At 39.4% G+C, this 21,478-nt stretch overlaps 1 protein-coding gene across 1 annotated transcript in view; it reads left to right on the forward strand.

Moving 5' to 3' along the window:
• The window catches only part of LOC110291812 (contactin-associated protein like 5-2), a 718,290-nt gene that overhangs the window by 273,036 nt on the left and 423,776 nt on the right, over positions 1-21,478 (forward strand). Inside the window, exons 5-6 of the mRNA XM_029482783.2 lie at positions 18,562-18,765; positions 19,617-19,801. Of these exons, the coding sequence (XP_029338643.1) occupies positions 18,562-18,765; positions 19,617-19,801 (389 nt within the window). The remainder of the gene's footprint in view (positions 1-18,561; positions 18,766-19,616; positions 19,802-21,478) is intronic.

The raw sequence follows: 21,478 nt of genomic DNA on the forward strand, positions 1-21,478 counted from the left end.
CATTTACCCACTGAGGACTCATTTGCTAACCCTGGTTTAGGATTTTTACTAGTTTTTCAATGTCTCCACCTTTAGTTTTTCCCAAGAATGATATTGATCATTATTTCTTGTACCTTTTATGCCAAGCCCATAGGATCATGATTTTAGTTAGATCACAGCTGTTACTTTATGTGTGTACATGTATGTGTGTATACTGGTATATACAGCATTGCCTGTAGGTGACAAGTATGAAGAGGACAGTGGTCAACTTCAACTATTCTCAAACAGGTACTGCCTACCTTGCCATTGTGAGACAAAGCCTGATGCTGGACTGTGGCTTGAAAAATGGACCAGGCCAGCTAACTGGCCAGTTACCCCAGAGATCTTCCTGATTCTCCCTTCCTAGTGCTGGACTTAAAGCACATACTGCACTTAGCTTATTTACACAGAATCTGGGGATCAAAATAATGCCCTGATGTTTGAAGGGCAAACACTCAAAAATAAGTAGAATGATTATAGAAGAAGGTTTCAACTTCATCCTCTACTCTTACATATTTAAGCTGGCACATGCATGCACATGCACCCATACAAACACACACACACACACACACACACACACACACACACAGACAGACAGACAGATAGACAGACAGACAGACAGACAGACAGAGAAAGCAAGACAGAGAGACAGAGAGTCTTTGAACTCAGTGTATTCATCTTCAATCTTAGCACTCATGAGATAAATAAGCAGGAGGGTTGATATACTGAGGAATCAGGATAAATTGAAAGGGGGATGAGGAGTCTGAAATTTTCAAACAATTAATAAAAATAATATTTAGAGGAAAGCAACCCATCTTTTCCCCCCTTTTCAGCTCCCTTTTCTCTCAGGGCTTAGCTTCAGGTCTGTTAATTTTTCTGTGTATGGCTGATGGCTGCTATAATCATCAGATCCACTAACTGTGAAGAACCTTTACATATTTATCAGTTCTAAAACTCTCTATCAGCCTGGTTTATGGAAATATTAATACACAATTCCTTACATTTTGCTTCCATAAAATTCTTCTAAATATATCCAGCTTAATATAGGTGAAAAAAAATCTTGTCTCCCCACAGCCTGCAGGTCTTCTTCTCAAAATTCATTCTGTCTCAGTCATAGGCGTCTACCTTGCCTATTTGTGTAGGACACTGAAAGGGAGTTTAGTACCTTTCTTCCTTTTAAGGCCATGTCTAGTAATCCACCCACAATTCAAAGTGTCTCTACAAGTTCTTTTCTCTAGAGATGTATATGACTATGAATGGCAGCCTGGTTTCTGGTTGAGCTAAAATAGATCCATCCCATAATCAGCCACCAAACCCAGACACTATTGCATATGCCAGCAAGATTTTGCTGAACGGACCCTGATATAGCTGTCTCCTGTGAGGCTATATCAGTGCCAGGCAAATACAGAAGTGGATGCTCCTATGATCATCAATAGGATCAAACACAGGGCCCCCAATGGAGGAGCTAGAGAAAGTACCCAAGGAGCTGAAGGGGTCTGCAACCCTATAGGTGGAACAACAATATGAACTAACCAGTACCCCCAGAGCTCATGTCTCTAACTGCATATGTAGCAGAAGATGACCTATTCGGCCATCATTGGGAAGAGAGGCCCCTAGGTACTTGCAAACTTTATATGCCCCAGTACAGGGGAACGCCAGGGCCAAGAAGTGGGAGTGGGTGGGTAGGGGAGCAGGGCAGGGGGAGGGTATAGGGAATTTTCGGGGTAGCATTTAAAATGTAAATAAAGAAAAAATCTAATAAAATTAAAAAAAAAAAAGATTGGAAACCCCGGCGACCCTGAAGGATGGACGATAGGTGTTTTACCATGCTCCTGGACACCAGACTCCTGGACGATGTCACAGCTCTTCATAGGTTTATGGCCATCAGTCATGTAAGGGTAATATCCCAACCCCCTCCAAAGGTAGACGACTTGACCTTTGGTCACATAGCCTCAAGACAGATCTCCATTTTAATGACGAACCTAAAGAACTGGAGGTTTACCCAATTAAACTTTCCTTCCTAGATACTCCTCCCTGCAAAAGGTATTTATCCTCAGGCCTGCCCTGAGAAAGTGGGGTGCTGTTTTACTCATCACCACTCTCTGACATGATAATAAATACCTTAAAACCATGGACTGTCTCTTTTCATCGGGATCTGCCTTGGGGAGCAATGGAACAGGCCTTTCCCTAAAGAGCCAGATGTCTAATCTCTTGCAGAAGTCCTCTCAGTGCTCCCAACCAAGACCTCCTCCAAGCCAAACCACTCCTGAACAAACCAAGGACTCTCTCCTCCCCTCAGGACCCAGCCGGAGTTTTCTCTTTTCCCCTTCAGCCCTGGGCTAGATCCAGCCTGCGCTTGGGGGGAGGGGGGGATGGGGAGGGGGGGACTCCATTCTCAACTCTTCTGAGGTTTCCAGCAACACCTGGGTGCTCAAGAGCCTGAGAACCAGACAGTCCCAGCTTCCCTGCAGGCCCGTGAACCCCTGAGCCAGCTCCAGCAGTTGCTGGGGACATCAGACTGTGCTCCCCCATCTCTGGAGCCGTGTCTAGCATAGTCAAACTTTTCCCTCCTCATCTCTCTGATTATGGTTTCTCCCATCTCTATTTTTCTCTCCTCCTCCGGCCCCCAATTTTATCTTTCTTTCCTGTGCTCTGGCTGGACAGATCTCTTTGTTCCTTTACTATGCCAAAACTTCATTACCCTTGGATCTGTGCCAGTCTTTAGACAAATATGTCCCCTAGATATTTGTCAATGTGATTGTCAATGTAATCTGTGACAGTGACATTCTCAAAGGTGTGCATTCTAAATGCCCCTTAAAATCACCTATGCTACTTCCAGTATTCATGGTATTAATGTATAATGCCCGAGTATGACTTCATTTACTATATAATGCCACAAGCCATAACTATTGGTTTATGCTAAGTTGATAGCTATCTTCTTCTCTAGTTTCCTGCACTATCAGGTAAGTTCACGATTAAGTGCCTGCTTTTAAAACTGCTTGTTAGTAGGTAGAGACATATTTTGGGCCAGTCTCATTGTCTAAGCTTAGCCAAGATGGTTTTATAGAATTAATAATATTAAAAATATTAAGTTTTCATTAATAAAGGCATTTCAGTATTTTAAGGGTATTACTTTTGTTTCTGTGTGCTCATAAATCTTAAATTTTTCCACAGTATATTGATAAAAATTGGTGGAAATTTATCACTTTAGGAAGTACCTCAGTTGGTAGACTGCATGCTTAGCTATGAGTTTCTTTCCCAGAACCTCCTTTACCTAGCCTGTTGGCTTAGTCCTGAGGTCCCAACTAAATGAAATAGGTCCAAGACTTTGAGAGGATCACATTCATTCTCAATTACTTAGCATATTGTTCTAAAGTATCTAAAGAATGAGCCACGGCAGTCATACTTTTCTTAGAATGAGTGACCTTATTAAGTATATAACAAACTAAAGTAAATGAATAAATACATGAAAACAATTTTGTTTCCCCACAGCAGTTCTACTCCACACCATTCATTCTGTCTCAGTCCTAGGCCCCTATACCCTGCCTATTGGTATATAATACTGCAAAGGAGTTGAGCACTTTTCTTCATTCTAAGGCCTTGTCTCATGACCCACAGGACTTAGATACATGTGCACATAGCAAACACCATCACATTTTCTCACACAGAGTTTTTTTTTTTTTTTTTTTTTTGACTGAAATTGACTGGAGAAGCCTTCTTGAAGCTGGAGTTCCTAATAGAAAGTGGCCCTCGACTAACCAACTCTTAGCTTTGGTGAGGATTCCGAGAAAATCAGGAAATAGTAATAAAGGAGATAACATCATCTGCCCCTCTTTCTATCCTTCATCTATTTTTCTATAATTTGTCATATTTTCTATAATTTTTATGTTTCATATTTAACTTATAACCTATCCATATATTTTAAATTAATTATTTTATTTATATTTCAAATGTTAACCCCCTATTGGTCCTCTTTCCAAGAGTGCTTCACCTTTAAGAGAGTGTTGCTTAATGGTGGAGTACTCCCCCCACCCTGTGCTGTTAAGAGAGTGTTCCCCAACCAACCCATTCACCTCTATCATCCCCCTTCTCTGGGGCACCAAGCCTTCATAGGACCAAGTGAACCCCTTACCACTGAGGCTAGACAAGGCAGTCCGCTCTTACATATGCAGCATAAGCCATGGATCAGGTGATGTATGCTCTTTGGTTGGTGTGTTAGTCCCTCTGAGCTCTGAGGGGATTAGTTGACACTGATTTTTTTCCTATGGAGTTACAATCCCCTTCAGCTCCTTCAGTCATTTTCTTAACTTTTTCAATGGGATCCCCAGGTTCAGTCCAATCATTGGCTATAAGCATCTGCATCTGTTTTAGTCAGATGCTGGAAGAACCTCTCAGAGGACAGCCTTTATAGGCTACTGTCTGCAAATACATTGTGGCATCAGCAATAGTGTTGTGGTTTGGTGTCTAGGCCTGGTATGGATGCCAAGGTGGGGTGGTCTCTGGGTGATCTTTCCCTCAGTGTCTGCTCATTTTTTTTTGTCCCTTCATTTCTTTTATACCCAAACAATTTTGGATTAATTTTATTTGAAATGGGTGGGTGACTCCATCTCTCAATTGGAGGCCATGTCTATCTACTGAAGATGGTCTTTTCAGGTTCTATCATCCCACTGTTGGACATTCCTGTTATTGTCATTTGCACTGGGTCCTGGGAGCCTCCCACATCCCTGATGTCTGGGTTATTCTAGTTGTTTTCCCCATTCCCCACTCCATGCTGATGCATATTTCTATTCATACTCCTGACACTCTGGGCTTCTCTCTTGTCTCTTCCTATATGTGATCCTGTCCCCCCTTTCCTCTTCTCCCTTCCTCTGCCTCCTGTGATTATTTTGTTCCCTTTTTAAGTGTGATTTAAGCATCCACACTTGGCTTTCCTTTCTGTTAAGCTTCAAATGGTCTGTAGGTTGTACCATGGGTGTTCTGAACATTTTTATTAATATCCACTTATCAGTGAGTACATACCATGTATGTCCTTTTGGGTGTGGGTTACCTCATTTAGGATCATTTTTTTTCTAGTTCCATCCATTTTCTTGCAAAAATCCATGATGTCTTAGCTTTTAATAGCTGAGTAGTATTTCATTGTATAAATGTGCCATATTTTCTGGTTTGATTCTTCTATTAAGGGATATCTGGATTGTTTCCAGCTTCTGGCTATCATAAATAAGGCTGCTATGAACATAGTGGCACACATGTCCTTGAGATATGGTCAAGCATCTTTTGGGTATATGCTCAAGAGTGGAATATCTGGGTCTTCAGGTAGAATTATTTCCAATTTTCTGAGGTACTCAAAGTTCTAACTAGAGCAATTAGACAACAAATAGATGTCAAAGGGAAACAAATTGGATAGGAAGAAATAAAAGTATCACTATTTGCAGATGATATGGTAGTATATATATAAAAAACCCAAAATTTCTACAGACATCCTATAGTTGATAAACAATGTCAGCAGAGTAAAAACAAATCAGTACCTTTCCTCTACACAAAGAATAAATGGTCTAAGAAAGAAATTAGGGAAATAACACCCTTCACAACAGTCATAAATAATATAAAATATCTAGGTGTAATGCTAACCAAGCATGTGAAAGACATGTATTATAAGAACTTCAGATTCCTGAAGAAAGAAATCAAACAAGATTTGATTTATTCTTCAATGGAAAGATCACTAATGCTCATGGATCAATAGAATTAACATAGTAAAAATGGTCATCTTAGCAAAAGCAAAATGCAATCCCCATCAAAAATTTCAACTCAATTCTTCAAAGAGATACAAAGAGTAATTCTCAACTTCATATTGAGTAACAAAAAACCAAGGATAGTGAAAATAATTCTCAAGAATAAATGAAATTCTTGGAAAATCACTATCCCTGATGTCAAGCTGTACTACAGAAGAATAGAATAATGATACAAATCAAATGGTATTTGTAGATAGAAAGACAAGTCAGTCAATGGAATAAAAGTGAAGATGCAGAAATAAGCCCACACACCTATAGACACTTGATCTTTGACATAGAAGCTAAAACCATTCAGTGGGTGAAAAAAGCATATTCAACAAATGGTGCTGGTCTAACTGGTAGCCTGCTTATAAAAGAATACTAATTGATTAATTTTTATCTCCTTGTACAAAGCTAAAATCCAAGTGAATCAAGGATCTCAACCTAAAACCAGATACAGTGAATCAGATAGAAGAGAAAGTGGGAAATAACCTCAAACACATTGGCACAGAGGAAAGTTTCCTGAAGAGAACACCAGTGGTTCAGGTTCTAATATCAACAATTGACAAATGGGACCTCAGGAAACTGAAAAGCTTCTGTAAGTCAAAGGGCACTGTCAGTAGGACAAAATGGCAACCTACAGTTTAGGAAAAGAACTTTACAAACCTTCTATCCAATATAGGGCTAATATCCAAAATATTCTAAGAACTCAAGAAGTTAGACTCTAGAAAACCAAATAACCCAAGTAAAAAAATAGTGTATATAGCTAAAGAGAGAATTCTTTTTTTTTTTTTGATTTTTAATATTTTTATTACATATCTTCCTCAATTACATTTCCAATGCTATCCCAAAAGTCCCCCATAGCGCCCCCCCCACTTCCCTACCCACCCATTCCCCTTCTTTTGGCCCTGGCATTCCCCTATATTGGGGCACATAAAGTTTGCAAGTCCAATGGGCCTCTCTTTCCATTGATGACCGACTAGGCCATCTTTCGATACATATGCAGCTAGAGACAAGAGCTCCGGGGTTCTGGTTAGTACATCATGTTGTTCCAACAATAGGGTTGCAAATCCCTTTAGCTCCTTGGGTACTTTCTCTAGCTTCTCCATTGGGAGCCCTGTGATATATCCAATAGCTGACTGTGAACATCCACTCCTGTGTTTGCTAGGCCCCGGCATCGTCTCACAAGACACAGCTATATTTGGGTCCTTTCAGCAAAATCTTGCTAGTGTATGCAATGGTGTCAGCGTTTAGAAGCTGATTATGGGACGGATCCCTGGATACAGCAGTCTCTAAATGGTCCATCCTTTCATCACAGCTACGAACTTTGTCTCTGTAACTCCTTCCCTGGGTGTTTTGTTCCCAATTCTAAGAAGGGGCACAGTGTCCACACTTTGGTCTTCATTCTTCTTGAATTTCATGCGTTTATCAAATTGTATCTTATATCTTGGGTATCCTAAGTTTTGGGCTAATATCCACTTATCAATGAATACATATTGTGTGAGTTCTTTTGTGATTGTGTTACTTCACTCAAGATGATGCCCTCCAGGTCCATCCATTTGGCTAGGAATTTCATAAATTCATTCTTTTTAATAGCTGAGTAGTACTCCATTGTGTAAATGTACCATAATTTCTGTATCCGTGGCTTAGTTGGCTAAAGCGCCTGTCTCGTAAAGAGAGAATTCTTAACTGAGAAATTTTTAATAACTGAGAAGCACCTAAAGAAGTTTCCAACATTCGTAGTTATCAGGGAAATGCAAATCAAAACAAAGCTGAGATTCCACCTTATACCAATCAGAAAGGCTAAGATCAAAAACTTCAGGGGCAGCAGATGCTGGTGAGAATATGGAGAAATAGTAACACTTCTCCATTGCTGATGGGATTGCAAACTGATACAACCAATTTGGAAATATCCATAGGGTTTAAATTACTTTAAAAAATAATTTATAGTCACATTTAATTTAAAATTACCTTTATCAGCTATCAAGTCAAGAACTCCAAACAGACAACAAACTTATGTTCTTAGATCCCTAGCACTCTGCTTGGATAAGGCCAATTTCTCTCAGTAATTAAACTTTTAAGGGACAGTGTCTCTAAAGTAGCAATAAGGCCATAAGTAGCTGAGGCAATGTGGGGTCTGAACAACATTTGCTCTCATCTTCCCTTGTGGAATACTTCCCTGCATTTATATATGGAAGTATTCAGTCGTGGAATAAAAAATTTCCTTGGAAGAAAAATATAAACTTTTGACAGAAGGTTAGTTTTCACTGCCAAAGTCAAAACAAGGAACCTATATTTTTCAAACATACACATGTAAGTGGCTTCAGGGACAAGGTTGAATTGTTGCCAGGAGCAATAGCTCCTACACACATCTCCAATCCTGTGTCCCTCACCTACACATTCACTCTTAATTTTGCCTAAGAATCACTTCTTTCTATTTGTTTGTAAATAAGTCTCTGGAGCTCTGCCAGAAGAATGCCTGAACAGGTGAACAAAGCCCAGTTATAATCACCAGCACCATCTATACTTTCTTTTAATCCTAGGACTTATTTAGGAGGTGCAGGCAGAATGATCACAAGTTTAAGGTCAACTTCAGCTTCACAGCCATTTCAAACTCATCATTGGCTAGATACTCTGTCTCAAAAGAAAACACCACAAAAATACCTACTTTGACCACAAGCAAATTACTGTTGTTTATTTATCACTACTTAGTTGTGATAAAGAGCCAGAATTTAATCCAGTTGTCTAAAACTCTATTTTTAATGTAACTATTATGTATTTGTTCTTCAGATATTTGGGTCACACTTTCACCATTCTTTTCTCAGTTCTATTCAGGTACACACCTTGGTGCTAATTTAGTAGACGGTAGTTGGGATTTTACATTCTTGGTCCTAAAGGATTTTGACATCTTCTATCAAGCCATCTGGAGACTTTAAGCTTCTTTAAATTTTCTCTGGTGCTTCAATTTGAATTTCTTTATGTATGGGAAGCTAATTAATTTTAAAAGCATTATAAATTCTGATAACACATAATGATCTGCCAGGCTCCCCAGACTCATTAAGAATTATAACCCTCCTTTTATATCCCAGGATCCTCCCCCTACACAAGACCTTGCTCCTATCTGGTTAATTACTTTCAAGTGCTTATCCAAAACTCATCGCTTTTTAAGCCAAAATCATGTCCTCTTTCCCCAAACAAATTCTTTATCATCATCTCTGCTTCAGCTGCTTTCTTTGCTATTGTCCTTACAATCCAGAGTCATTTGTCACAGCAGCAGAAGTCTTAAAGTTGTAAATTTCATCTTTGGGTTGCTAACATCAGTGTAGTCTTATCCTGGGAATGATGGGAGGCTTTGTGCACAGCCAGGTCAGCCTTGGAGGTATGGAAGATAGAACAACAGTGGACAGATGTGACACTTGGAGGCCCCAGATCCCACTTTGCAAATCTGGCACCTTATAGCCAGATCTGGATAGTCTCACCAGATGATTGCAAGTACTTCACTCAGGATATAAGAAAACATAAATCCAGATGTACCTAATATTAGATCAACATAAGGGTCTTATTCTTAGAAATCACTGAAAGCTCCAGGGGGTACTGATTACTTTCAGTCTCTAGCTGAATATGTATCAGAAGATGGCCTAGTCGGCCATCAGTGGAAAGAGAGGCCCATTGGTCATGCAAACTTCATCACGGTTTCTTGTTACCCCAAGAAAGGATCCCTTAATGAGCACAGCTCTGGGCTGCCATTCAAGAATCCTCATGACCTCCAGAGCACTGTAATAACAAGCAAATGGCTAGACTCCTTTATATTATTTTCTTAATGTAGTTTCTAGAGATTCTGAACCTTTTGCTTGTGAAGCAAATGCTCTTATTCATGGAGTCATCCTTAGCTTTTTATATAGTAATGGGAGAGCTGAACTCAGGTCCTTACTGTACTGAGCCCACCATCTCCCAGGTCTATGGCAACGTTTCTGTACCTACTGTCACAAAAGGGAAAACTAGCAGCTTTCCGCTAAAATTTTGAAACTGCTGTTTAAACATCAGGTAGCCTTCCTGGAGCATCTGCATGCTGCATCTGAGAAGACCACTGAAAATGGTGTAGACCAGAGACATAGCTAAAATCTGTATGATGCTATTTCACAGGCCTTCTTCCCTACTCTCAGCCTTTGCTACAATCATCCCTTTCCTTCTGGTGACCTGTAAAAAATACTTATAAAATATTGCCCTCTTGATGAGACCTTTGTCCAAATCTAAATGAGTGCCCATCTCTCATGACTACGCAAGCTATTCTTTTTATTTGAAGTCTTATCTCCCAGTTTGTTTCGCTATGTCTTACTCACTTCTTTTGTTACTGACTAGTTGTTTATTTTGTATTGCTTTACTCCCACCAGACCCTTCAGAGAAATGAACTGTATGAAGCATATTAGCACTTCTCTTTATTGCATACCATCCCATCATGTTAATTCATTTATATCCACAATGCTGTGTGTGATTCTCTAGATGGCTTGACCCATTGTACTTGTCATATTTGCATCAGAGAAATGAGACCAAAATTAATTTAGACTATTATGCACATGGAATTGAGGAGATAGTTTAGATGGTAATTAACCTGAAATGCAAGCATGAGCACTCAGTACCTAGGACCCATGTGAGGGATAACCTTAACTAAAATAACCTGGATATGATGATATATGTTGTGTGGGGCAAAATGTCCTTGGATCATGCTAGCCTACTTTCAGAGAAAATAGTTCCTTTGAAAAAACACTTTAATTTTCCTCTGGCATCCAAATGCTCTTGTGTACACACAATGATACACACACACATAGGCACACGTACACAAACACGCGCATGCACATGCACGCACACCCCACCCCATCCCCCCCACTGAAAGTAAGAAATAATAAACCCAATACATACCGTGAATTCAGGGATAAATAAAAGAAAAAAATCTACTATGGGAGTTCTCTAACATGATTTTGGTATGTTCTTTGTAATTTGTGAAAAGTTTAATGACACTGTAAACTTTAACTGTATTCACAGATATATGGAGATTATTGAAAAATATGCAGAAAACCCTCATTAAGAAAAACTTGTTTGTCCTTCTTATCCGGATAAGTCCTAGTGTTCACTACCCACATGACATAAACCAGGCTTGTTGGTACACACCTGAAACCCCTGCACTCAGAAGGTAGAAGCAAAAGGACCAGTAGTTCAATGATGTCCTCAGCTCCACAACAAGTTTGAGGCCATCCTGGTCTACTGGAGACTCCTTTGCAGGAAAGTAGGACTGGAATCTAGAGTTTTGTTTATTTTCTGTTTTAACTTTTTTACAAAGTTGTTTTGAAACTTTTCCTACTTATTTCACCTGCTTATTAAATACAGGAAGTCCTGAAATTTTCTTTGAAGAACTGTCTTTAAGCTTTTACAGTTTACTAATCAAACTTCCTTTGTGCCGAGGGTTCATCTCAGGTAGTCAGAGTTGTTGATTAAGCCTGGACAAATCACAGAATAGGTGTGTGGTGGGATAAGTGAAATGCAAGCCCACTTTGAAAACCTTTTTGGTTTATGGATTAGAAGCTAAAGCCTTCAGGTCTTCAGTGCAGGCACATGATCTAAATACAATATTTATTTTTGTATAATATGTGAGAAAAGCTTCAAATGTATTTATATTGAAACTCTTGTTTACTCTGAGTAGCTGAAGAATCCAAGTGAGACTAATTGTTTCAAGTTGAGTGAGTATTTTCTCCTGTCAGAGTTGACCTTCACCTTTCTGATTCTGAGACACAAACATCATCTTCCCAGAGCTGTTTATCATCCCACTTGGGAATTGAAACTTGGACTGTTTTAGTCAGAAAAGGCCCCTTTAGCCGGTTTGTGGACAGTCTTCCAAAACTCAACAAATGTGTCAGAATTTGCTTCAAGAACTCTGTATTTCTCAGAAAATAAACCTGACAGCTGGGTCAGCAATTATGGGCCCAGTAGGAACTAAACCTTATTGGCATTCTGGAGCTTTTCAGAGAAGCAAGGTGACTGGGCAGGATTTGCTTTGACCTGCAGGTCAGGCAGGGCAGATATAACATCTACCCTTACTGGGGGGTTTTCGGGACAATGATTTGCCTAACAATCATAGTCTAGAAAAATCTTCCAATGAGTCATCACTGAAAAAAACACACACACACACACACACATTGCATTGAACAGAATTTACTCTCAATAATGAGAGAGTTAAAACCAATTTTGAGATGGAGAAATATTATTCACTCCAGTATCTATTTACCAGTTGTGTTCCAGGTCACTGGCATTGTGGGTGAAGTTATAAATTCTCAGCAGAGGTGTACTAGCCAGTCTCATGCACATAACAGAAAAAGAACAAATCGATCAAAATGGTCCTTGGAATACCTCAAACATCAAAGTCTCCTAGGGGGAACTCCTTAATATACCAACCGTGGGTCCATGCTGTGACATCACTTCATAAAAGCACCAGAGATTTGGTATAAGGAAAACAGCAATATATCTTATTACTGTGCAATAAATATTATCATCTCAAAATGGCAGGCACACTGACTTAAAACTGAGAGCAACTTTTAGAAATAGAACACAAGACCTTCCTTCATTTTCTCCCTCCCTTCTTGTCTCATTGGCTGGATAATCGGGAATCTACTGTCTTATACATTATGACTTCATCTCCATGATTTACAACCCATTCATTTTAGAGATTGTCTGGCTGTAGGATGCTTGGTAACCTTGACTGCTAGTAACTATCTACAATAGCCAGAATCATCAGGCTAATACAGTTTGAATATGGGTTGCTAGCTTATAGTCTCCTGACATAAAAGTTTCTGATTGTGTCATGGGATGCAAACACAGTACTATGCAGAGGCAGACTCATGTGGTGTTTTGGTGAGGCAAGTCCTGTGGAAGCTCATGTGATGTTTGGAAAAAGTATAAGCATGACTCAACACACAGCAACAGGGTGCTTTCATAGCTAGCTGTGCAATTCTTCCTTGGTCTCACGTCTTCACTGATCTACACTTTAAGGGAAGCAAGACAGAAAACTTCTGACATCCCAGCTGGTACTGATTGCTCCTGGTAACTGGTGCAGAGTCAGGGGAGGCTTGGCAGTATCCACCGGATCACGCCACAGTTACTGATTCATATTTGTGACACTTTTGAAACCGAGATCGGTATCATTACACTACTGAACAGGAGTCCTGGTATCCTGACAAATGGAGATTGAAGTCACTCCAAAGAACTATTTCTAAACATATTACCTTGTCCAATTTACCATCTTTTTACCTCTACATTTGGACAGTAGGCTACTGGGTTTAAAGCATTTAAAAATCCTCATTAAGGTAGCTTTTAAAAATAAATCTAAACCAAGAGTATCCCAGAGTTTCTGTCCATTTGTATATGGACCTAAGATGATTTAAAGTATTTTTATATTGAAAATGAGCCAACAGAAATTATTTCTTCTGTATGTCTTGAATTGCATCAATGTGGTCCTAGATTCTGTACTTCTGATTTGCTTCCTTGGATATAATACTGCTGTTCTATGAAGATGGGGGCTCCACTCAGCTGATCTTTACAGACACAAGATCTAACCCTGCATGTTCTCTTTTCCTGACATTTCACTACTGGCAATACCTTTGACTTTCAGAAATACTTCCCTTGGTTTGATATACTCTTGAAACTATACCTCACTTTACATGAGGTGGGAAACATCTCCTATGATCTGAACAAACAAACAGAGCTTGCCTGCTTCTACTGGGCTGAGAGTTGTGTCTATGCTATCTAGCTTGAAGTTTAGAACCAGAAAGCTATATCTAGGGTGTCATTATTCATCCATGCTGTGCAGCCAGGATTTAGGCACATATCATGTAAGTGATTAATAGGAGCAAGCCAGGGATTTAGGAAGTTTTCTTTGGGGGTAAAACAGTTGCTGCACTGGTATGCATATCTCAATTCAGGTCAAATGCACCCAAATAAATACCAAGCAGATGTAGAATTCCACTTCAAAACTTAGAAAGTAGAAACAGGAATCCTTTCAACAAGATGTCAAGCTGGACTAGCTTTAGTGAGGTGAGGATTCAAGTTAGTGACTCTGACTCCAATATTAAGATGGAAACAGGAGGAAAAAGGTTTTACATCAACCTCTGACCTCCATCTGTACATATTTATACATACATATATGACCTCCCCATATCTATACAACACACACACACACACACACACATGTGTCATACATTTCAATCAGTCAATATAAATATAAATAAAAGAATCAAGGATAAACCAAGAATATCGGAGAACAATCTAGTTCATATTAATCAGCTAGAAATAATAGACCTAGTAGGAACCAAGTAGGCCCTGGGAGTATAGAACTGAGGGAAAGTGTAGAGACTAACATACATATCACAAGAACAGCATCATACCTCCACTAGCAAATGTTATAACAGATGATGCATTATACAAATTCAGGATAAAGCAGTCTTTTATAAATAACACACAAAGGGTCAAAACCCTCTTGATTCTTTGCCATCAAGCTTCTGATTTTCCCAGCTTACTTCTGACCTCCTACTTTACAAAGTGCTCCCTTGATAAACTTCTTTATGTATCTACTTCTAGCTCACTACCTATTCCCAGTCTCAATCATTGCTCCAGGACATGAGAACATGAAAAATTACCAGGGATAGCCTCCATATTCAATCCATGCCTATTGCAAAAGTACCACAAAGTATTTACCCTAAAAGCTTTCCAAACACAAATCTTTTTGCTCAGGCTCTCTCATGATAAGCCACTGCTCTGAATGACCATGGGATTTTTGTGCAGGAAGAAATAAGGAACACTAGGAGCCAGGGGATTCCACATTAACTTGTAAAAAAATATAAGTAATCTTTAAAAAATATGTGTGTAAGAGGGGGGTAGAGGGACAGAGATAGAGACAGACAGACAGACAGACAGAGAGATAGAGATGTGTGTGTTTGGGGAGGTGTACATACTTGGTGTACATGCAGAGGTCAGCAGAGAATCTTTTCAGTCTCTCATGTGTACTTTTCTGTGGGTTTCAGATATTAAACTTCACTGTTAGGCTTGCAGAGCAAAGCATCTTATTTGCTGCACCATCTTGCCTGCTCTCCATTTTTCTTTGTTTTGGCCTCTTTTCTGTCTTTTCTTTTCATTTTTATTGAAAGTAGATTGTATTAAAGTGCAATAAAACTAGGCCATAATTTCTCTACTCTCAGATACCCCAACCTCCCCTCTCCCCTGGATCCATTCTCCCACTGCCTTCCTTGAGAAAAGAGTAGATTTCCAAGAAACAACAACCCAATACAATAAAACAGAATACAATAAGACAAAGCAAAATCCTTTACACCATGGCTGGATAATGCATGGATATGGATAAAGTCCCAAGAGCAGGCAAATGAGTCAGACTCAAATTGTTAGGAATCCCACAAGAACACCAAGCTAACAACCACCACATATAACCTAGTTCAGACATTTGCAGGCCCTATGCTTGCTGGCTTTGTCTCTGTAAGTTAACATGAGCCCTGCTTAGTTGACTAAGTGGGCCATCATTTCCTGTATCCTCCATCCTTTTTTACTCCCACAATCTTTCTGCAATCATTTTCCATAAGATTCTATAAGCTCTGAGGGCAGGAATCTGATGAGGACCTCCAGTTTAAACTCTTTCTGTGCAATGTATGACTGTGGATATCTGCATCTACTCCCATTAGCTGTCAAAGGAAGCCTCACTGATGATGCTTGGACAAGGTGAATCTATGAGTATAGCAAAATATCATTAGGAATCATTTCTTTTTTTTTTTTCTCGACCAGTCATGTTTGAGTTTACCCTAGGTCGCTGGGCTATCTAATCTCTGCTTCCTGGCTATCCAGGAAGTATAAGGCAAGTATTTCCTCTTATGGAATTCCCCTCAAGATAAATCAGATATTGCTTGGCTACTCCCACAAGTTCTGTACCACAGTTGACTCAGCACATCTTGCAAGCAGTAAAGATTTTAGGTCAAAAGTTTTGAGGCTTGGTTAATATCCACATTTTTCTTTTAGTATCCTATAGAATACCTTCCCACACTGAAGACACTAGAATATAGGGTTGAAGGCTTCACATGGGCACCAGCTCAACCTCTCTATGTTCAATGAGCTTTGTGGATATTTTCCTCAGCAATGAGGCCTTGTTATCAGTTTCAAATTAAAGAGCACAACCATCAGTCCTAGCATTAACCTGAGTTTAGATTTACCCACTGGGTTTAAAGATCTCCACAGGAACCTCTTGGTCAACAACTCAATAAAATACATCTCAGTCCTGCCATTGGGAGCCTTGCTTGGTGACAAGAGAAGGCCCATTCATACTCTGCATCTCCTATTACTAGATCACTTACTAGGATCACCCATATAGATTCCAGGGGTTTCCATTGCACTAGGTTTCCACATAACTCCCTCAACGTTCTCGAGTTCCAGGTGACTCTCTCTGCATATTATTCTTCTATCTCTCCCAACTAGATCTGTGCTGTCCCCATTTATACCTGCCCAGCAGGTCATGTGCACAATCTAGTTCTCCTTCCTTGGGAGAGCCATCTGTTGGCTCAAGAGCCCTCCTTTTTAACTTATCCTCTCTGAATCTATGAATTGTAATTTGTTTATTATTTACTTAATAGCTAATATTTACTTGTTCTTTTGCCCACTTTGACTTTCACTGTGTATGTTTTTCTCAAACTGCAAAAAATTTCTTTATATCTCACAAAACCTTATAATACCCCCATTATTTAATTATGCAAAACTTGCTTTCAATGTCAAACAACTCATTACTCTGTGAATTCCTTCCTGCAGGTGCATCATTTTCTGCATCTCAACTTTCCTTTTTTAAAGGAAGGATAGTCTAGATCATGCATGACTGCAAAGCTCATTAAATGAGCTAAATATATGCTAACAATTACCCAAGGATAGTTTGTTTAACACACAGCATACTCATCTCCATAAACCATTGCAAAATTGTGAGCAAATTTGGAGGGCATATTGAGTTCTGTTGGTTATTTTGGTTTCCCTATTAAGTAGCAATCATGGAGTTGAGGAGATACCTCAGTGAGGTAAAGGATTTTCTATATAAGTTGAGTGACTTGAGTTTGAACCCATGTAAAAAGCCGAATATGGGGGCACACATTTATAGTGGCACCAATCCCTCAGCATAATTGGAAACAGAAATGAAACTAAGTTCAAGCTCATGAGCCAGCTGAGTTGGAGTACACATTACAGAGGTAGAAATGAAGAAGAAGAAGAAGAAGAAGAAGAAGAAGAAGAAGAAGAAGAAGAAGAAGAAGAAGAAGAAGAAGAAGAAGAAGAAGAAGAAGAAGAAGAAGCCTACTTTGAATAAAAGGTGGAAGGAGAGAACTGCCTCCTCAAAGTTGTTTTCTGATCTGCAACTACAAACAACAGTACATGCATACCTGTAGCATACCTGTAAGTACACACACACACACACACACACACACACACACACACACACACACATACAAGCATGCACACATAAAGAGAGTCTATAAACCATAAAATAATAACTTTTAAAAATAAGAGATCAGTTTTAATTTTGATGCTTCTTATTATATGATACATTTTCTTTTTTATCTTATTGTTTTACAGAGACTATGCCAAAAATTTACATAGTAAATAAAGGTTCTAGTGTTCACAACTAGACCCTATCTGCAAATTAAAATTCAAACAAGGCAACATAACAGAGGTGTTAAAATATCTAATGCTGAAAATTTTATGTGTGTTGTATTTCTTTTTGTTTAATGGAAACAGTAGAAATGATGAGCTATTCTTACCATTTTAAGACTGCCTATCTAAGTCATGTTGAGGATGATAAGCATCTCCCTGGTGTCTGGAGAAAGGAGTAAGTATTCAGTGGGTGAACTTAATCTTTCTTCAAAACTTCTCTTAGACTTCTGGTTTTCCAACTGTGAAATGGTTATAGCAATTCATGTGCAACTTAATTAATATTGCAAATATTTGGCATTTGACTGACTTCTTTTGAATGAGCAAAAAGTTTCTGTTGATAATTATTGACAGCATTAGGAGAAAAGCTTGTATCACCCTACCAGGTTGAGTCTGTATTCAATAAAGCAAACATCTTATTGCTATAAGAGTCAGCAAGTACAAGGGATAATGAATCACCACAAGTCAAGTGGCAGTACTCCTCAGAGGGCTTTCTTCAATGGAACACTAAATGCTGCTCTCTAAGGAGACTCCTAGCCTGTGTTGATATCCCTTCCATAGCAGCTATATATTTCTCTCATTCTCCCTATCTCCCTCTTACAGAAACAGTTATGAACTTCCTCTCCAGACTGTAAAGGAAACCTTTCTTAGCTCCAAGGCTCCATCATATATAGATCTCCATGTTTTGCATCTTATTTTTCTATTTTTTTCCTCCCATCTGAAGTCCAAATCATGACCCTGAGGCTGCCTTAGTACACCTCACTGGAGGAAGTTATGAAAGCTCCTTTGTAGTTCTGGCTACTGTTCTCTTATTTTGTTCAGCAGTCCCAAATGGGAGCTTCTACTTTAGCCTGATGTATCTGTGCTGCCTACAAATGAATGATTCCTTAGATTCTATATAGGTCGGTTTTATTTTATGTACTTTCTTATAAGAGAGATCTTCCTTGTTTCAGGAAGATTCCTGTGAATTGAGCAGCATCAAAGATGAGAAGCAAGGATAGGAGCCATGAAGAAACACAGTGATGTTTCTTTCTCTTCTCTCTACTCTTAGAATCGGATGTTGCTGACTTTGATGGTCGGAGCTCACTTTTGTACAGGTTTAATCAGAAGACAATGAGTACCCTTAAAGATGTGATCTCCCTGAAATTCAAGAGCATGCAAGGAGATGGGGTTCTGTTCCATGGGGAAGGGCAACGTGGAGACCACATCACCCTAGAGCTCCAGAATGGAAGACTAGCCCTATACCTGAACTTGGGTAAGGACAGACCTATGCATATGTCTTTATATGACTGTTGAAGCCAGAGGTGAATCTCATGTATCTTCCTTGATCACTGTTCTACACCCATTTCCTCACATCGTTTGAGCTCTATTTATACTTTCTTCAAACATCATGTGCCCACCCACAGATCTTGCCTCAGCAAAACTCCACATGAGTCTGCTTCACATGACATATCCCAAAACTTCCATTTCAGTCACTAACATATATTTATAGAATAATTATAAAGTCTTCTGAAAAGGCATTTATTTCCAATTTTCTACTTTTTGAGAGTCAAAATTCAGTTATTTAGATATATATGCATATGTATGTTTCATGTATGTCACATAAAGCTACAGACATTTAAAACAGAACTTTGTTTCCTACATTTATTTAGTCAAGACACAATTCACCAGCTTTAATGTAAGATACATGAATTTCAGTAAAAAGATCAAAAAAAATTGTGTGGTGTGTGTGTGCACACATGCATGTGTGCGTATGTATGTATATATGTATGTATGTTGTTATGTTTTTTTATAAATATGGATATTTTTGTTTTAAATCTTATTGCTTTGGCCAATACTGTAAGTATTTCTGTTACCATGTGATTGCTGGTGTTCTGAAAACATTACATTTCCTGTCAGGAAGTGGGGGATGTATATCATTTGAGCTAGAACCTGGTTCTGCAACCTGAGACAAAAGCCTGTTGCATGACTCTTTCCAAATGCTCAGTGGTGTGCACTATAGAGGGACAGCTTGAGGGAACATCAGCTTCTTGGTACTCAGTGCTGCTGATAATTAGGATTCAAAGTTGCACAGGCTAAGACTCTATTCCATCTTCCCCTATGCAGATGATAGCAAAGCCCGGCTCAGCAGCATTATACCCTCAGCCATTCTGGGTACCCTTCTGGATGACCAGCACTGGCACTCAGTTCTCCTGGAACGTGTGGGAAAGCAAGCAAACTTCACTGTGGACAGGAACACACAGCACTTTCGGACCAATGGTGACACTGATGCCCTCGACATCGACTATGAGGTAAGACAATCCTCCCCATAGGTTCCCAGGAGTGGGAGGGAGGTTGGTAAATAAAAATTTTAAGCCACTTTATCTTAGTTGGGATACAAGGGAGAAATCTCTGATGAAGATCTGCACCAAGGTCAAGAAATGTCTGAGCTAAACTCTGTGTCCCTGATGAGGTGTCAACTGTATAAGTTAAAAACCAATACTTCTTTTTACTTTCTCTGTATGTAACTATGTAACTATGTATATATGTAAGTATGTATGTAGTGTGTGTACCCTAGTAAATTTCTCTTGGTATGTTAGGTACAACATACACAAACTTAGGGGACACAATGAAAGCAGTGCTAACAGGAAGAATCATAGCTCTGAGTGTCTCCAAAAAGAAACTTGAGAGAACATACACTAGAAGATTAACAGCACACCTGAAAGCTCTAGGAAAAGAAGAAGAAGAAGAAGAAGAAGAAGAAGAAGAAGAAGAAGAAGAAGAAGAAGAAGGAGGAGGAGGAGGAGGAGGAGGAGGAGGAGGAGGAGGAGGAGGAGGAGGAGGAGGAGGAGGAGGAGGAGGGGGGGGGAGGAGGAGGGGAAGAAGAAGAAGAAGGAGGAGGAGGATGAGGAGGAGGAGGAGGGAAAGAAGAAGAAGAAGAAGAAGAAGAAGAAGAAGAAGAAGAAGAAGAAGAAGAAGAAGAAGAAGAAGAAGAAGAAGAAGAGGAAAAAGAAGAAGAAGAAGAAGGAGGAGGAGGAGGAGGAGGAGGAGGAGGGGGAGGAGGAGGAGGAGGAGGAGGAGGAGGAGGAAGGAGGAGGGAGGAGGAGGGGAAGAAGAAGAAGAAGAAGGAGGAGGAGGAGGAGGAGGAGGAGGAGGAGGAGGAGGAGGAGGAGGAGGAGGACAAGAAGAATAAGGAAGAGGAGGAGAAGGAGGAAGAGAAGGAGAAGGAGAAGAAGAAGAAGAAGAAGCAGCAGCAGCAGCAAATACACCTACCCAAGAGTAGTAGACTGCAGGAAATAATCAAATTCAGGGCTGATTCAACCAAGTAGAAACAAAAAGAACTGTACAAAGAATCAAAGAATGTTATGCTGTTTTTTGAGAAAAATCAACAAGATAGATAAGCCTTTAGCCAGACTAACCAGAAAGCACAGAGACAGTATCCAAATTAACAAAATTAGAAATTAAAAGGATGCTATAACAACAGAAATTGAGGAAATTCAGAATATCATCAGATCCTACTCCAAAAGCCTATACTCAACACAACTGGAAAATCTGGATGAAATGGAAATTTTCCTAGACGGATACCAAATACCAAAGTTAAATCAGGATTAGATAAACCATCTAAATAGTCTCATATCCCCTAAAGAAATAGAAGCAGTCATTAAAAATCTTCTAACTGCTGGGAAATGGTGACACATGCCTTTAATCTCAGCACTTGGAAGGCAGAGGCAGGCAGATTTCTGAGTTCAAGGCCAGCCTGGTCTTTAGTGTGAGGTCCAGGACAGCCAGGGCTATACACAGAAACCCTGCCTCAAAAAACAAAAAACAAAAACAAAAACAAAAACAAACAAACAAAAACAAAACAAAACAAGTTTCCCACCCAAAAAATCCCAGGACCAGATGGGTTTAGTGGAGAATTCTATCAGACCTTCAAAAAGGACCTAATACTGATACTCTTCAAGCAATTGCACAAAATAGAAACAGAAGGA

The sequence above is a fragment of the Mus caroli genome, unplaced genomic scaffold (assembly GCF_978045245.1).
Source record: "Mus caroli unplaced genomic scaffold, Mus_caroli_1 scaffold_1, whole genome shotgun sequence".
Classification (NCBI taxonomy): domain Eukaryota; kingdom Metazoa; phylum Chordata; class Mammalia; order Rodentia; family Muridae; genus Mus; species Mus caroli.